This window comes from Thamnophis sirtalis, unplaced genomic scaffold, assembly GCF_051295495.1.
Source record: "Thamnophis sirtalis isolate CommonGarterSnake01/CBP01778 unplaced genomic scaffold, rThaSir2_p1.2 scaffold_1, whole genome shotgun sequence".
Taxonomy (NCBI): domain Eukaryota; kingdom Metazoa; phylum Chordata; class Lepidosauria; order Squamata; family Natricidae; genus Thamnophis; species Thamnophis sirtalis.
In genome coordinates, this window is record NW_028261381.1 from 109,200,609 (window position 1) to 109,215,087 (window position 14,479).

The 14,479-nt window shown below is 39.0% G+C and overlaps 1 protein-coding gene across 2 annotated transcripts in view; it reads right to left on the minus strand.

Annotated features, from left to right (window-relative positions):
- The window catches only part of SLC8A3 (solute carrier family 8 member A3), a 222,515-nt gene that overhangs the window by 18,476 nt on the left and 189,560 nt on the right, over positions 1-14,479 (minus strand). The window contains exon 1 of one of the 2 annotated variants that reach the window (XM_014071920.2): positions 3,280-3,377. The exons of the other annotated variant lie outside the window; for it this stretch is intronic. Within the exon in view, the coding sequence (XP_013927395.2) occupies positions 3,280-3,376 (97 nt within the window). The 5' untranslated portion in view covers position 3,377. Of the gene's footprint in view, positions 1-3,279; positions 3,378-14,479 lie in introns of those variants that run through there. 2 annotated transcript variants of the gene reach the window in all.

The following is a 14,479-nucleotide window of genomic DNA, read 5'->3' on the forward strand; positions in this document are numbered from 1 at the left end:
CAAGTTGAGCCAAGCCAACACATGCAGAAATCTAAGAAATATGAAGGCAGCCCCAATTGTGCAAAATATTCAAGAACAGTTTCCCCCCACCCTTAGACCATCGCCACTTTCATGAAGATGGAAATCCATCTGAAAACACAACAGCACTAGTTGTACTTCTTTATCCCTTACTAAGTTATAACCTCTATTTCAACACAATGGCTATTCCTTTCCGGAGGAGGGGGAAAATCCATTTTATGTGCCATCAATATTTCAAAAACTGCTTCCAATTTTACATTCTGCAGTTGTTATTGTTACTATTAGAAACTCAATCACATTTTTTACAGCTTTCTGTGTATCAGAAATATTCAGTTTGGCACTATCTAAATTAATCTTTTAAAATGTATTTAATTGGGAATGATAACAAAGCCAGCCAGAGTCAAGAGACAGGCAAGGCATTTTAAAACTTGTAGTGATTAACAGCCCAGTCCTTATTGCTCACCAAAGATACACAGTATCTCGAAAGAGCATTACAGGTGCAATCCCCTTACCAGTGTCACACGAGTTGACCCACCCCAGTGCTTAAAAAACAGTAGAGTCTGTAGCTATGGTAACAAGCATCCTTTCCTCTGAACTTTCTCTTCTTCCCTTCCTCTCCTGAATGCTGACCTTTCTTCTCTCAGCTGGCATGCCAAGCAAGCATAACATAGAGGGTTCCTTCTGTATTTATGAAGCGTTCAGGTTGTTTTCTGAGCACAAAGCATTTCAAATGATAAATCCTGCATGACTCCTGACCTCAAGAAATTATTCAGAAGCAAAATACCTCTGCATAGACTTCATATATCATTAAAATCTTGTCTCAACATAAAATCTCAGCTACGAAGTCTATTAACTCTACAGAGCCAGCACATCTTGCGAAGTACATAAGTAGAACAAAATAGAATAAAGTAAAGGTTCCCCTTGCACACATGTGCTAGTTGTTCCTGACTCTAGGGGGCGGTGCTCATCTCCGTTTCAAAGCTGAAGAGCCAGCACTGTCCGAAGATGTCTCCATGACTAAATGCCAAAGGTGCATGGAATGCTGTTACCTTTCCACCAAAGGTGGTCCCTATTTTTCTACTTGCATTTCTACGTGCTTTCAAACTGCTAGGTTGGCAGAAGCTGGGACAAGTAATGGGAGCTCACTCCGTTATGCAGCGCTAGGGATTCAAACCATCAAACTGCCAACCTTTGTGATTGACAAGCTCAGCGTCTTAGCCACTGAGCCACCCCATCCCTACACAGAATAGAATAGAATAACTTTATTGTCACTTTGAATGTACATTAATTGGCATACATTAAAAATGAAATTTCATTGCATTCCTGTTTCAGGTAATGCCATCTTAATTTACCACTGCAAAATAAAAAAGAAATCAATCTGCCTTTTGCCATCACCAATATATCAAATTGCCACAACATCATCTGCATTCATCTCATCAAGTCTCTGGGATGGAGAATCTCCCACTCCTCCCTTTTTATGTTGTGTGAATGTGGAAAAGTGAACTCACCACCTGGAGTGAGCAGGTATTTTTTTCTTCGTCTGTGGCCCTGAGCTTTGAGTGCTACCTGGGAAAGAGGGTCAAAACAGCCCCACCTGCTCCTTCCCTGGAGCCTTTCAAAAAAAGGGAATTGAAAATGAGCAGGTGTGTCAGGGTTGAGAAAGAGTCAAGCTCAGAAGACAGCAGTGATAAAAGAGAAAAAGGAATTCCAACTGAAGGGCAAGCACCACAGCAGCAGTTTTCAGATGGCAAGAGAAACCATCAATTTTGGGACCTGCAACCCCACTGAGAGGCAGAGCTGAGAAACAGAGGAAAAGAGCTGGATGGGTCTTCAATACCAAACAAAACAAAGCTGAGCTTACTTGCCTGAAACAACTTAGGTGCAGATCTCTGCAAACCAGGTCCAGATTTAGGAGAGCTGGGGGGGGGGGGGAGAGAAAAGCCAATCCCCAAGTCTAAAAAGGAGTGAAGAGTTTTTAGATGCACATGGACTGAGAATGGCTAAAAGAGCTGAGAACCCTTTGTATGTGTGTGATTTAAAGAACAGAACAGAACAGAACGGGATAGAATAACAGAGTTGGAAGGGACCTTGGAGGTCTTCTAGTCCAACCCCCTGCCTAGGCAGGAAACCCTATACCGTTTCAGACAAATGGCTATCCAGTAAGTCTTCTTAAAGACTTCCAGTGTTGGGGCATTCACAACTTCTGGAGGCAAGCTGTTCCACTGATTAATTGTTCTAACTGTCAGGAAATTTCTCCTCAGTTCTAGGTTGCTTCTCTCCTTGATTAGTTTCCACCCATTGTTTCTTGTTTTACCCTCAGGTGCTTTGGAGAATAGCTTGACTCTCTCTTCTTTGTGGCAACCCCTGAGATATTGGAACACTGCTATCATCTCTTCCCTAGTCCTTACAATACAATAGCAGAGTTGGAAGGGACCTTGGAGGTCTTCTAGTCCAACCCCTGCCTAGGCAGGAAACTCTATACCATTTCAGACAAATGGCTATCCAATAAGTCTTCTTAAACACTTCCAGTTGCTTTGGAGTATACCTTGACTCCCTGTTCTTTGTGGCAACCCCTGAGATACTGGAACACTGCTATCATGTCTCCCCTAGTCCTTCTTTTCATCAAACTAGACATACCCAGTTCCTGCAACCGTTCTTCATATGTTTTAGCCTCCAGTCCCCTAATCATCTTTGTTGCTCTTCTCTGCACTCTTTCTAGAGTCTCCACATCTTTTCTACATTGTGGCGACCAAAACTGAATGCAGTATTCCAAGTGTGGCCTTACCAAGGCATTATAAAGTGGCATTAACACTTTACTTGATCTTGATTCTATCCCTCTGTTTATGCAGCCTAGAACCGTGTTGGCTTTTTTAGCAGCTGCTGCACACTGCTAAAGAAATAGTTAAGAGACTAAAACAATGCCAATATAGAAATAGGGACATCAAAATAGAACATAAGAGATGGAAATGTATAGATTAAATAAGAATAGAAGTAGAATAATTGCAAAATTATAGTAATAGGAAGCTAATAGAATAAGATAGGAGTTTAAGTTTGCATGAGAAAAGAGCTTTGTATGGGAAATGCAATCTTTGTGTCTGTGTTCTATACCATATATTTTTTTTGAAAAAAACCTTAGCTGTGTTTAAGAAATAGTTACACAAAAGAACAGTAGTAGACAGTATATACAACAATGAATGCCAACCAGACTCCTAATACTTTAATGTATGAATGAATGAGAAATAATCAATAGAGAATATTTACCACTTGTGTCATCATAGTAGAAGGAAAAATGATTCTTACTTATTGGCACCGCAGAAACTACAATAGAAAAAGCCAGATAAAAATTATGATTGTTCATAATGATTATAGCAGCTCTTTATTCTTTGTCCTTTTGATGTCACAATTTCTGTATGGTGCTGAAGCTAGCATATAGGGCCAATGCATGGGAACAATTTATTTAGTTGAACAATTCTTCCAAGGGTTTTAATTCTCATTTTCACTAATAGCCAGAACATATATTAGACCCATCTGGGAGAGGCTACTTGAAATAGGTGCATGGGCTCATGTAGCAATTTACTGACTTTCATCTCAAAGTGAACCTATTATTTTTCTCCATACCAATGGGAGAAAAATTGTCTAAACTTCTGTGGAGATATAGAGAAAACAAATCACTTGTTCTAAAGATCGTATGTTGGGGCATATTTGTCCCTCCGGCCACTGGATGGGGCTAGAGAGCAACAACAGTATATAAAGATTAGATGCTGGGGCATGGCACCACTCATCTATGCCTTCCTCTGTCTGTGTCTACATGTTCTGGTTTGTGGACCATCTGCAAAGTCATCCCATATATAACATGCTGAGATAAACCAAATATGAAGTTATTCGAATGCAAATAACTGTTGCAATTATCTTTTTCCAGAGTACATTGCTACAACGCATTCTGAGACAATGTCTCCAATGCTGCATCCAAGTGTAGCCTAGAGGTGTGAACATAATAAAGTACATATTCTTAATATCCATGCATATCGACTTCAAGATCATGACTTCTCTATTACTTGGTAATGTCTGAATGGGTTGCAAAGACTATATAGCCCACTTGGCTCTTCCAAGAACAAAGAAGTGAAAGGATCCTCTTGGGCTTTTTGGAAACCATTCCCCTTGTTGCCTACTTAATTGATCCTGCTGTCTCGCTTAGCAATATTCTGGATCTTCTGAGTGATCATTCCTGAAATGCCTGCATATACCCCATATTTCTCAATAGTTAAAACTCTCTTCTTCTTCTAAAACATAGGATGACAACAGTAAAAACAATAGCATTGATTACTAGTATTGCAACAGCATTTTTTCTGCTTCTGGCAGTCAAAGAACTCCACAAAGACCACAATACATGCATTTGTGGGAGGCGTGGTAAAAGGAAAGAAAGGCACAACTAAGCAAAAACCCACAATTAAATGCAGTAGAGCACACTGAGTTGTAGGCACTGTTTCAAAATGAGAAGCATACAGATGAAAATCTGAAAGAAAGGAATTCCAGCTGTGCTACTACCAGAGGACAATCACCTGCATACTTCACGGGGTAGGGATTTCAAGAACAGATCCACAAGGCAGGAGAAAAAAGCTAATATTTCTTGTGTGTGTGTGTGTGTGTGTGTGTGTGTTTGCATTCACATGCAGGTCAACTTCGTCAAGGTGAACACTATTCCTGATTTGTTTGCATGAGCCTTGGTATTCAGCTTTCAACATGGATTGCACCCTAGACTCCTAGCTGCCAACTTCAATTAGTCTGAAGATGCCAAGCAGGGGAACAAACCTGTCAGTATTTCCTTAATTCCCATCCCTGCTTTCCAGTTAGTGCAAAAGGTTAAGGAGGAAAGACTTCCATTTTTAGCCCTGCTCATCCAGAATTAAGCAAGTGTTAAAAGACAGGAAGCTAGCAAGGAGAAACAGACAATGCATTTCCAGGTAGGTCAAGAAGTTCATCTCATTGAAGTAGGCTCCTAACCAAATTGAAAAAACTCACTGCTTTAACGTACAAAACAGAAAACACCTGCTTAATTAGTTAGCTAATGTCTGTAAACAGATATTGGTCATAAGCCTTACCATAAAGACTATCAATTGCCTTTTTCATGCTAAATCTTTTCAGCCTCCCTTATTCAAACTGGTGAACAACAAAGATAAATGCAATACCTTATATAAAAGTTTGAACTGGCTACTGTTTAGACATTAGAATGAGCAAAAGCCATTTAAAGGCTGAATTGAAGAGACGTGTCTCGACATTTTTGGAAGCAGAGAGTTGGATGAATGAAGTTGCAAATTTTCTTGTCCCTCACTGGGAGCAGGAAAAAGTGAAATGGGATAAAGCAGAAGTGTTAAACACGCGGCGTCACATTTTCATCATGTGATGTATCATGACTTTTCCCCCTTCACTAAAATGGGGTTGTGGGTGGCCAGCGCATGATGCATCTGGCCCCCGAGTTTGACACCCCTGGGACAAAGGGTGTGAATTCCATTCCTGGGAAGCTGAACTTCTGTATGGGATGAGTGTAATTGATATTGAAATAATAGTTAAAATCACAAAGTTGTTCCTAGTTAGTGATTAATGTTACATAATAGCTGATAGTATGCCTCTTTTGCTGTGTTCCATATAGTTTACAGTATATTTATTTTAATTTGTATTATCTTAGTAGGTACATATTGTCTTAGTAACTACTGTTAGTGTTTTGCAAAAAGTGTAACACACAGTTTGCACACGCAACTCAAGAAAAGTCAGAAGGCATATCTTAAGGACTGCCAAAACTTTGAAGAGTAGAGAAAGTGCAACATAAAAAAATATGAATATGAGAAAGAAAGAAGGAAAAAAAAAACAGAAAGCTGAAGAATCAAGCCAATTTTTTTTAAAAAAACCCTATGCAGTGCAGAATCTTGGAAAGGGGAAGGGCAAAATTTAAAAATAGTACGCCTTAGGTATGTCTTTCAGCTCTTCAGATGTTAAGTCCCATCATTGCCAGCCAGCTTAATGCAATAACTGGAAAATATCAGATTTGAAGTCCAATATATCCGGGTGCCACCAGTTTGAAGAAAGCTAAATTAGAGTCAAAAAAACAATGACAAGCTTCAGTGTATCTTCAATGTAATTTTTTCCAGCACTCCTGAAATGCTTACATTTTCTAAATCTAACATGACATAGAGTAAGTGAAAATGTCACTGCCATTCTTTACTTATTAGTCATGATCTGTCCTGTGCAGTAACAGATGCATTTTTATATTACTCTGCCTTTGATATGTCACAGATTAACAGAATTTGAAGTGCTATGTCCACATGTCCAAGAGATGTCAATTCAACTTTTCAAAAGGAGACCAATTGCAGGAATTAATTGAAATAGCAACTGGATAGTTCATCTGGAGCAAGAAGGTGCTATCTAGAGTGCATGGGATGTGGAAAAGGATTTAACACAATATTTCTGGCCACCCATTTTTTTTCTAACAGTGACAGAATTTCCAGTTCCTCACTTATTAAAGCAAGAGCAACTTTCTATAAAGGCAAGCAAGTGAATTATCCAGGACTTTTTTCCAAAAAAGGAGATAAGATTTGAGCACAAGAAGGGATAGAATTGCATCACTTTAATACATATTATTTGGTTGAAGGAGAATTAATTGAATTTGCACACTACTGAATTAGAACTACACAATTATTATGAGTACCACTGTGACAGATTTTCTGAAATAAAGAAGTATTAGAATTCTCAGAGTGTTTAGGCTCCCATTATTCTCATGATTTTTGGGGGGATGCAGGAAATTCATGCGACTTTACAACCTAACAAAGAAAGCAGACCCTTTTCCTTTCCTATATACAGAAAAAAAAATCACTAATTATACTGGTTTCCTGACTCTTGTGTTTATATTATGATGTAGATTTATCCATGAAAGTTGTCTGCACTGCACTGCTCCCTTCACCAGTTGTGAGATGTTAACTTACAGTACACGAGAAGGAGGCACCATCTTTTCTACCATTATTCAGCTGCTTTTAATAATAAGAATTTCCTTTTTTTGTCTTTTTTGCTTTCAACTCTAAAGAAAACAATCAGCAATTTCCTCCAAAATCTACCCAACTCAAAACTTTCTGCCATGGTACTTTAAAAAAAAAAAACTTTCTGTTTTGTATTTCTTTATTTCATCAAAACACAAATAATTTAATAATACTGAGCATGGATTTATTTCAAATTATTCTCTCTGTAATTATTATTTAAATCAAACCACAACAGGTTTCCTATAATTCTGGGTTACATAAACTATTCTGTGAAAAGCCTGTGGTGGTGAGGATAAAGCTGAGAATTTCCCCCTTTGTTTTATGATTGCAAAATTCAACCAAGGAAGACTTAAGCATTTCATTTAAATTGTTTATGTCTTTGTGGGTTCTGCTTGTGGGATGGAATCAGGACTGCTGGTTAGTTGTGGTCTGATATAATGAAGCGTGCCAGGAAAAACAGAAAGAGAGGTCATGGAAAAAGGGTTGTAAATTATGTTAGCAACTGGCAGGAGAGGGTAAGATAGAAACCTTAAAGGAAGGCATTCTTAACCTTACACAACTAAGTTGTAATTAACTAAAGCTGGCAGTGATGGTGGCCCCATCAAACTCTTAACTTGGAAATCCTGCTCTTTGTAAGTAAGGAGAGAGAAGTTTTAGGGCAGATATTGACTGCTGCCTGCCTGCAATTTGGCAGTTCAAATTTCACCAGGCTCAAGGTTGACTCAGCCTTCCATCTTTCTGAGGTCAGTAAAATGAGGATCCAGATTGTTGGGGGCAATAAGGTGACTCTGTAAACCACTTAGAGAGGGCTGCAAAGCATCACGAAGCAGTATATGTCTAAGTGCTATTGCTATTTAAACTTATATTTAAGTTTAAATATATGTTTAACGTGCCTAACATCCCTGTCCTACTCTCCCCAATTATTTGTACACATTGCCTGTGTTTTTATTCATGTTTATTCTTATTCCTGTTATCTTGTACATCAGTGACAAACTAACGAACTAAATAAATATATTTAATTGCAAGCATACAATAATGCTGCTAAAGTCAGCTTTGTCTTGTCAACCAAAAGAATAAAAAGTTGTCTTCTGAATTCCTGTCGGTATTCGGTTAATAAAGGCAAAATTAAGTCCTTGCGTCAAGTGGATGAAATGGCCAATGCAGGAAAAAAATGAACAACTGATTTGGCTTCCCCAATTGACAGAGGCAGAGAAGTGCTTGTAAAGGGATGAAGGCAGCACATTCAACCTAACAACATGAAAGCTCTCCAATGGAATCGGCAAGGAATATTGGCGAGGTAAGAGGCTGTTGAAAAAGGACTGCCAGAGCAATTATTGATAAAGCATCTATTATCCAAGACTTAATCCTGGATGAAAGTGCTGATCTGATGTGGGCCACTGAGAGCTGGAATTAGAATTCTCTTAGATCTTTGTTTATCAGTCTAAGTCGTACTACAGCAAGCTAGACCTAGAAGGCAGAGCAGAAGAGAGGTCCATATACATTCCAACTAGATACTTTGTCCAGCAGTCTGCTAATCCTGAAACTATGTTGTTACCTTTGGTGAACGAGGCAGAGTTGGGGCAGGTTGTGGACATGTAATTTTGATAATGTTGGCCTTGAGGAAGTGGACAGGGTCCTTGTGGCTATCAGTCGTAACTTTATTTTGAATTATTTTTTACATCTTGAAGAGGTGACTATGATAGGAGGAATCCTCATGCACGTATTTGCCCCCTGCTCCTTTGGCTGATTAATTGGCCAGAAGATAGCTAGAGTGTTGCTGGAAGAAAACTAAGAATGAATCCAACTCTACATGGATTCAGAGCTGCAGTTAAGGTGATCTCTCCTTGGAAAGGAGGGCTTGGATGATCACTTACAGGGCTGTACAGAGGAATTAGTCAAATACATGAAGGATAAAGTCACTTGGATCCAGTGGTGGGTTCCTACCAGTTCGGACCAGTTCAGGTGACCAGTTCAGGTAGTGGTTTGGCAACCTGGGTCGCTGGAACCGGCAGCGACCAAACTGGTTTTCCGGGTGCCGCCATAGGCGCCGACATCTTGTTTTTGGTTCTGCACATGTGCAGAACAATTTTAATCGCGTGCTCACGCTTTAAGTGGATGTGCATGGTACACAGATGAGCGAACCAGCAGTAATAGGATCCATGCTAAGTTTGAGACCAAGCATGGAGTAGGTTCATTAGAAATGCCCAGGGAATGGACTTGCCCAATTATCTGGGAACTGTTTGATCCTGTTGGATCTGAGGAAGCTGACAGGGTCCTTGGGGTTGTCGATGCAATTACTACTTATTAGAACCTTGTCCCTTCTGGTTGGTAAAAGTCACCAGGATGCTGACCTGCAGGTGGGTTCAGGCAGTGATTAATACATTGCTTCATGAGGGGTTGTTCTTGGCACCATTTAAGAAGGCCTTGGAATGCCCCCTCCTCAATTATCCATTATTGGACCCAACTTGTTTGGATAATTTTCTTCCAGTTTCTCCCCTTTTTAGTGAAAGTGGTGGCTTTCTCTCGGGGGCTTTCAATACCATTGATCTTGGTAGCCTTTTGGGCTGGCTATGGGGTTTGGGGCTGGGTAGCACAGTATTGCACTGGTTTGACTCCCTTCTCCAAGGCTGGTCCAAGTTGGTGTTGATAGGGAGCATGAGGTCCAGCACATAGTCATTCTTTTGTGGGGTGCCAAAGGGCTCAATACTCTCTCTGACCCTGTTTAACATCTACATGAAACGGATGAGTGAGATCATGCAACATGGAATGAGATACCATCAGTATGCTGATGATATATAACTTTACATCTCTATTTCTGGTGATTCAAGAGATGCTGTGACCGACCTTTCTTAGTGCCTAGAAGCTATACGGTTTGCATAGGAGACAACAGGCTTCGACTGAACCCTAGCAAGATGGAATGGCTATGGGTGCAAGGAACCTCTGGCTCTGGTTTTATAACATTAACTCTGGATGGGGTTGCACTATGACAGATTTGGTGCACAACTTCCTGAACTCAAAACTCCTGTTCAAAGAGCAGCTGGTAGTTGTGGCTATTTTGTGTAATTTTGTGTTGTGTGCCAGTTGGTTTGAGACCTCTGAGATAGACATTTACCACTGTAGATGGTTGACAGAGTAAGAAGATCACCGCCCCAGGACATCCATCTCTTACTCTTGTTTTTTGGTATGGTTTAAATGTTTAATTTGCGTAGTTTTAATATTTTAATTACTTTTCTATTTATCTTTTTATAATCTGTTAGCTTCTAAGAATCACCTTATAGGGGAGATGGATGTCATAAAAATTAATAAATAACAATAATAAATAAGATTAGCATAGACCCATAGTTAAGGGAGATGATAAATGTTTCCTTCCTAGGAGAAATGTTTCTGCACTGCCTAAAGGAGGAATAAGACTTTTTCCAAAGAAGCAGTCCTTGGAATATGGATTTGTATCATTGTATCATGCTTGTCTTTGTCTTTTCCCCTTTACCATACACCGGGGCAGTGGTGGGTTGCCAATTTTTTTACTACCGGTTCGGGCGCACTTGCACAATGGTTCTGTGCATGAACAGAAGGGTCTGGGCGTGTGGGTGGAGCCTGCTGCTGCTGCTACTACCGGTTCACCCAATCTGGGCTGAACTGGGAGCAATCCACCTCTGACCCGAAGTGTCAAACTGGACGCTGGATGCGTCACGCACAGGCCACACCCACCCCAGCTGCACAAAGGCAAAACATATTACAATACATCATGTGACATCAATGTGACGTGGCTAATTTGACACCCGTGCCCTGCACTTTCCCCCCTTCCTCTTCCCTACTTTTCCATTATTTTCATTTTTCTTTATATTTCTGTATTTTATATTTTGATAAACTAATAAATTTTTGAATCAAAAGGTAATTGAGAAGGTGGTGGCTCCATAACATCAGACGTCTTGATCTGACACAGATTTTCTGGATACATTTCAATCGGATTTCAGCTGCGGTACAGCACTGAAATGGTTTAGACACTTTGTAGATGACGTATGCCAGAAACTGAATGTACAGGTCTGTTAATTATTCTGGACTTTCCTGTGGATTTTCAGACCATTGAAAATGGTATCCAGATGGTTTACCTGCATGTCAGGTTACATACAGATGGTGGGGATGACAGAGCATAGTTCAGCACATAGACCAATGATTTATGATATCCAAGCATTTCACTTTGTCTCCCATGCTATTTACCATTTATATAAAACTGTTGGAGACATCAACTGATGTCTTGTAGTGGCATGTCATCAGTACGATACTGTTCCTTAGTATCCAATTTCAATCGACTAATCCATAATCTTGTAAATTGTTGCTAATTGTATTGAAGTAAATGACTTGCAATTTAATTTAGACATTAGTGAAAAGCTACTGAGAAAGACTGAACTGTGTTCGGCGATTGAGATTTAAGCTGTTGTGTACCTAAGGATTGTACTTCACCTGACAGAGCATGTTTAGAATTTGGAAGTGTGCCTTGATTTTTGACTATCATTGGATTTGCCATGGTGGTTATGATAAAGACTCTTTCCTGATTCACTTGAATAAGTAAGAGTTATCCACATCTTGGTATCACTCATCTTAACTACCCTATTTTCCAAAAACAAGACCTCCCCAAATAATAAGCCCAATCGGACTTTTGAGCGCATGCACTAAAAGAAGCCCTCCCAAAAAATATTGCAACACAGCAGCAGTCATGAGGTGACCACACTCACCACCTCCTGCACCTCAAAATAATAAGACTTACCAGAAAATAAGGCCAAGCACTTATTTCAGGGATCAAAAGAAAATAAGACCCTGTCTTATTTTTGGGGAAACACAATAATATAATGTATTCTATATGCTAAAAAGTCTTCAGAAGTTGCAATTCATGTAAAATATAGAACAGATAGACTTCTAATCTATGAAAGATATAGAAACAATGTGCCTGCATGAAAACTCTGTTTTGGTTACCTACCGTGTTTCCCTGAAAATAAGACAGGGTCTTATTTTCTTTTGACTCCTGGAATAAGCACTTGGCCTTATTTTTGGGGAGGTCTTATTATTTTTGAGGTGCAGGTGGTGGTGAGCATGGACACCTCATGGCTGCTGCTGTGTTGCAATATTTTCGGGGAGAGCTTATTTTAGCATATGTGCTCAAAAACTCGATTGGGCTTATTATCGGGGAGGTCTTATTTTGAGGGAAAAAAGGTATTACTTACCAGGATGAATTTAAGGCATCTAAAACCCTAAACAGCTTCAGGCTCTCATTATGAACTTATCTAGTTGTTAACAGATGCAGGAGAGACTCTTTTGGAGAGACCTCTGCTGTTCAAAGCTATCATTCTAGCATCTGGAGAGAACTTTCTTCTCCATTGCCTGCAGGCTATGAAATTCCTTCTTTAAGAGTTGTTTGATCTTCACTCTCTCACCGTTCAGAAAAATCTGTAAGATATATATCTTTTGCTGGTCTTTCGGTATTTATTTTATTGTTTTACTATCTAAGTTAAACTTTTCATATTGTTTATGGTCTTAAATTTTGATAGCCACTTTTGCAAAATATGAATTGAATAAATGAATAAAAACTCCATCCTCAGCATCTGCTTGAGAGTTTGAGAGAATTGATTTGGTATAATGGTTAATCTATAAAGTGCTGGACTAGAAAGTTGGAGACACTTACATGTAGTATCAATCCTTCCTTAGTCATGAAAGCCAGCTGCCTTACTTTGGGCCAGTCACTTTCTCCTAGCCTAATTCATTTTACAGGGTTGTTGTTGTGGGGAAAATACAATATAGGAACATTATGTATGATGCCTTGATATAAATAATTAATATAAATATCCTGCCAAATAAAGGCAAGGTATAAATCAAATAAATACCTAAATAAATAAATGTTGAAGGCAGATTTCCTGATTTATTTAATTATAATTTCCATATGGGGAAGGTGTAATGCAACCCAACTGGAGGAAAACTCTATCATTGCAGAAGACCAACTATCAAAGCAATATTTTTGTACCACTGTCTCAAGGCTAGCTATGATTATTCCTAATTCGTTTACTCCAGATCTGCGGTGGAGCCAGTGACTGAAAGGGAGGGGGGGGGCTTATGTAAATAAGAAGAAAGCCCAGTTTAGAGTTTGTTCAGAGGAGGAAATGTCTGAAATCAAACCCTTAGGTGTATATCTGCCATTTCCAAAGGGAAGATAGACAGTCTGGTGAGATTCTTGTAATACAGGTGATCAACAATAGACTATCCATTTGGGCCTCTCCGTGAATGATTCTAGTTGTTTGCACTTGACAAGACCCACTGTTTACAATCTCATACAAAGTGCAGAAATATCCAGGGGAGTAGAGCAAATGGTAAAAGTGTCATTGTATTTCAAGTCCTGTCCCTTTTGTAGAAGCATTGTGATCTGTTTTCCTTGTTACCTTCTAGGAAAGGCAGAATATCTACAGTTTTGTTCCATGTAGTATCAACCTTGTGAACTCTCAGGTTTCCTCTTTCCGCTATGTATTCAAAATGGATAATTGTCCATATTTATTACACATATATACATACATACATACATACATACATACATACATACATACATACATACATACTGTATAAATGGAATGAATATATATATATATATATATATATATATATATATATATATATATATATATATATATATATATATATATATATATATATATATATATATATATATATATATATATATATTTCTGAGGTTTTTGCGGGTGTTAGTATGTAGGTCTCTAGTTATTCGGGTTTTCTCCCGCGTAAAATTGGAGATGTCTTGGCGACGTTTTGACGAAGTCTCATTCGTCATCTTCAGGCTACTCCAGGCTTGGTGTGCTTCCAGGAGCGCCTGGAGATGACGAATGAGACTTCGTCGAAACATCGCCAAGACATCTCCAATTTTACACGGGAGAAAACCCGAATAATAACTATATATATATATATATATATATATATATATATATATATATGTGTGTGTGTGTGTGTGTGTGTGTGTGTGTGTGTGTGTGTGTGTGTGTGTGTGTGTGTGTGTGTGTGTGTGTGTGTGTGTGTGTGTGTGTGTGTGTGTGTTTATTTGTGCTGATAAATAAATAAAGGCAGTTAGCTTCCTCCCATAATTGGGGCTTACCAGGGGTTGTGACACTAATGTATGTATGTATGTATGTATGTATGTATGTATGTATGTGTGTGTGTGTGTGTGTGTGTATATTTATCAGCACAAATATAACATACACACACACACACACATACATATTCACCTTACCTTATCTCATCTTATCTTCTTATCCTGTTCTGTGCTGTCCCATCCCATTCTATCTTATCATCCCATCTTATTATCCTATCTTATCTTATACTGCATAAACATAGAATGTATGCAGCACAATGATGAGGTGTTGCTTTCATCATTTGGATGA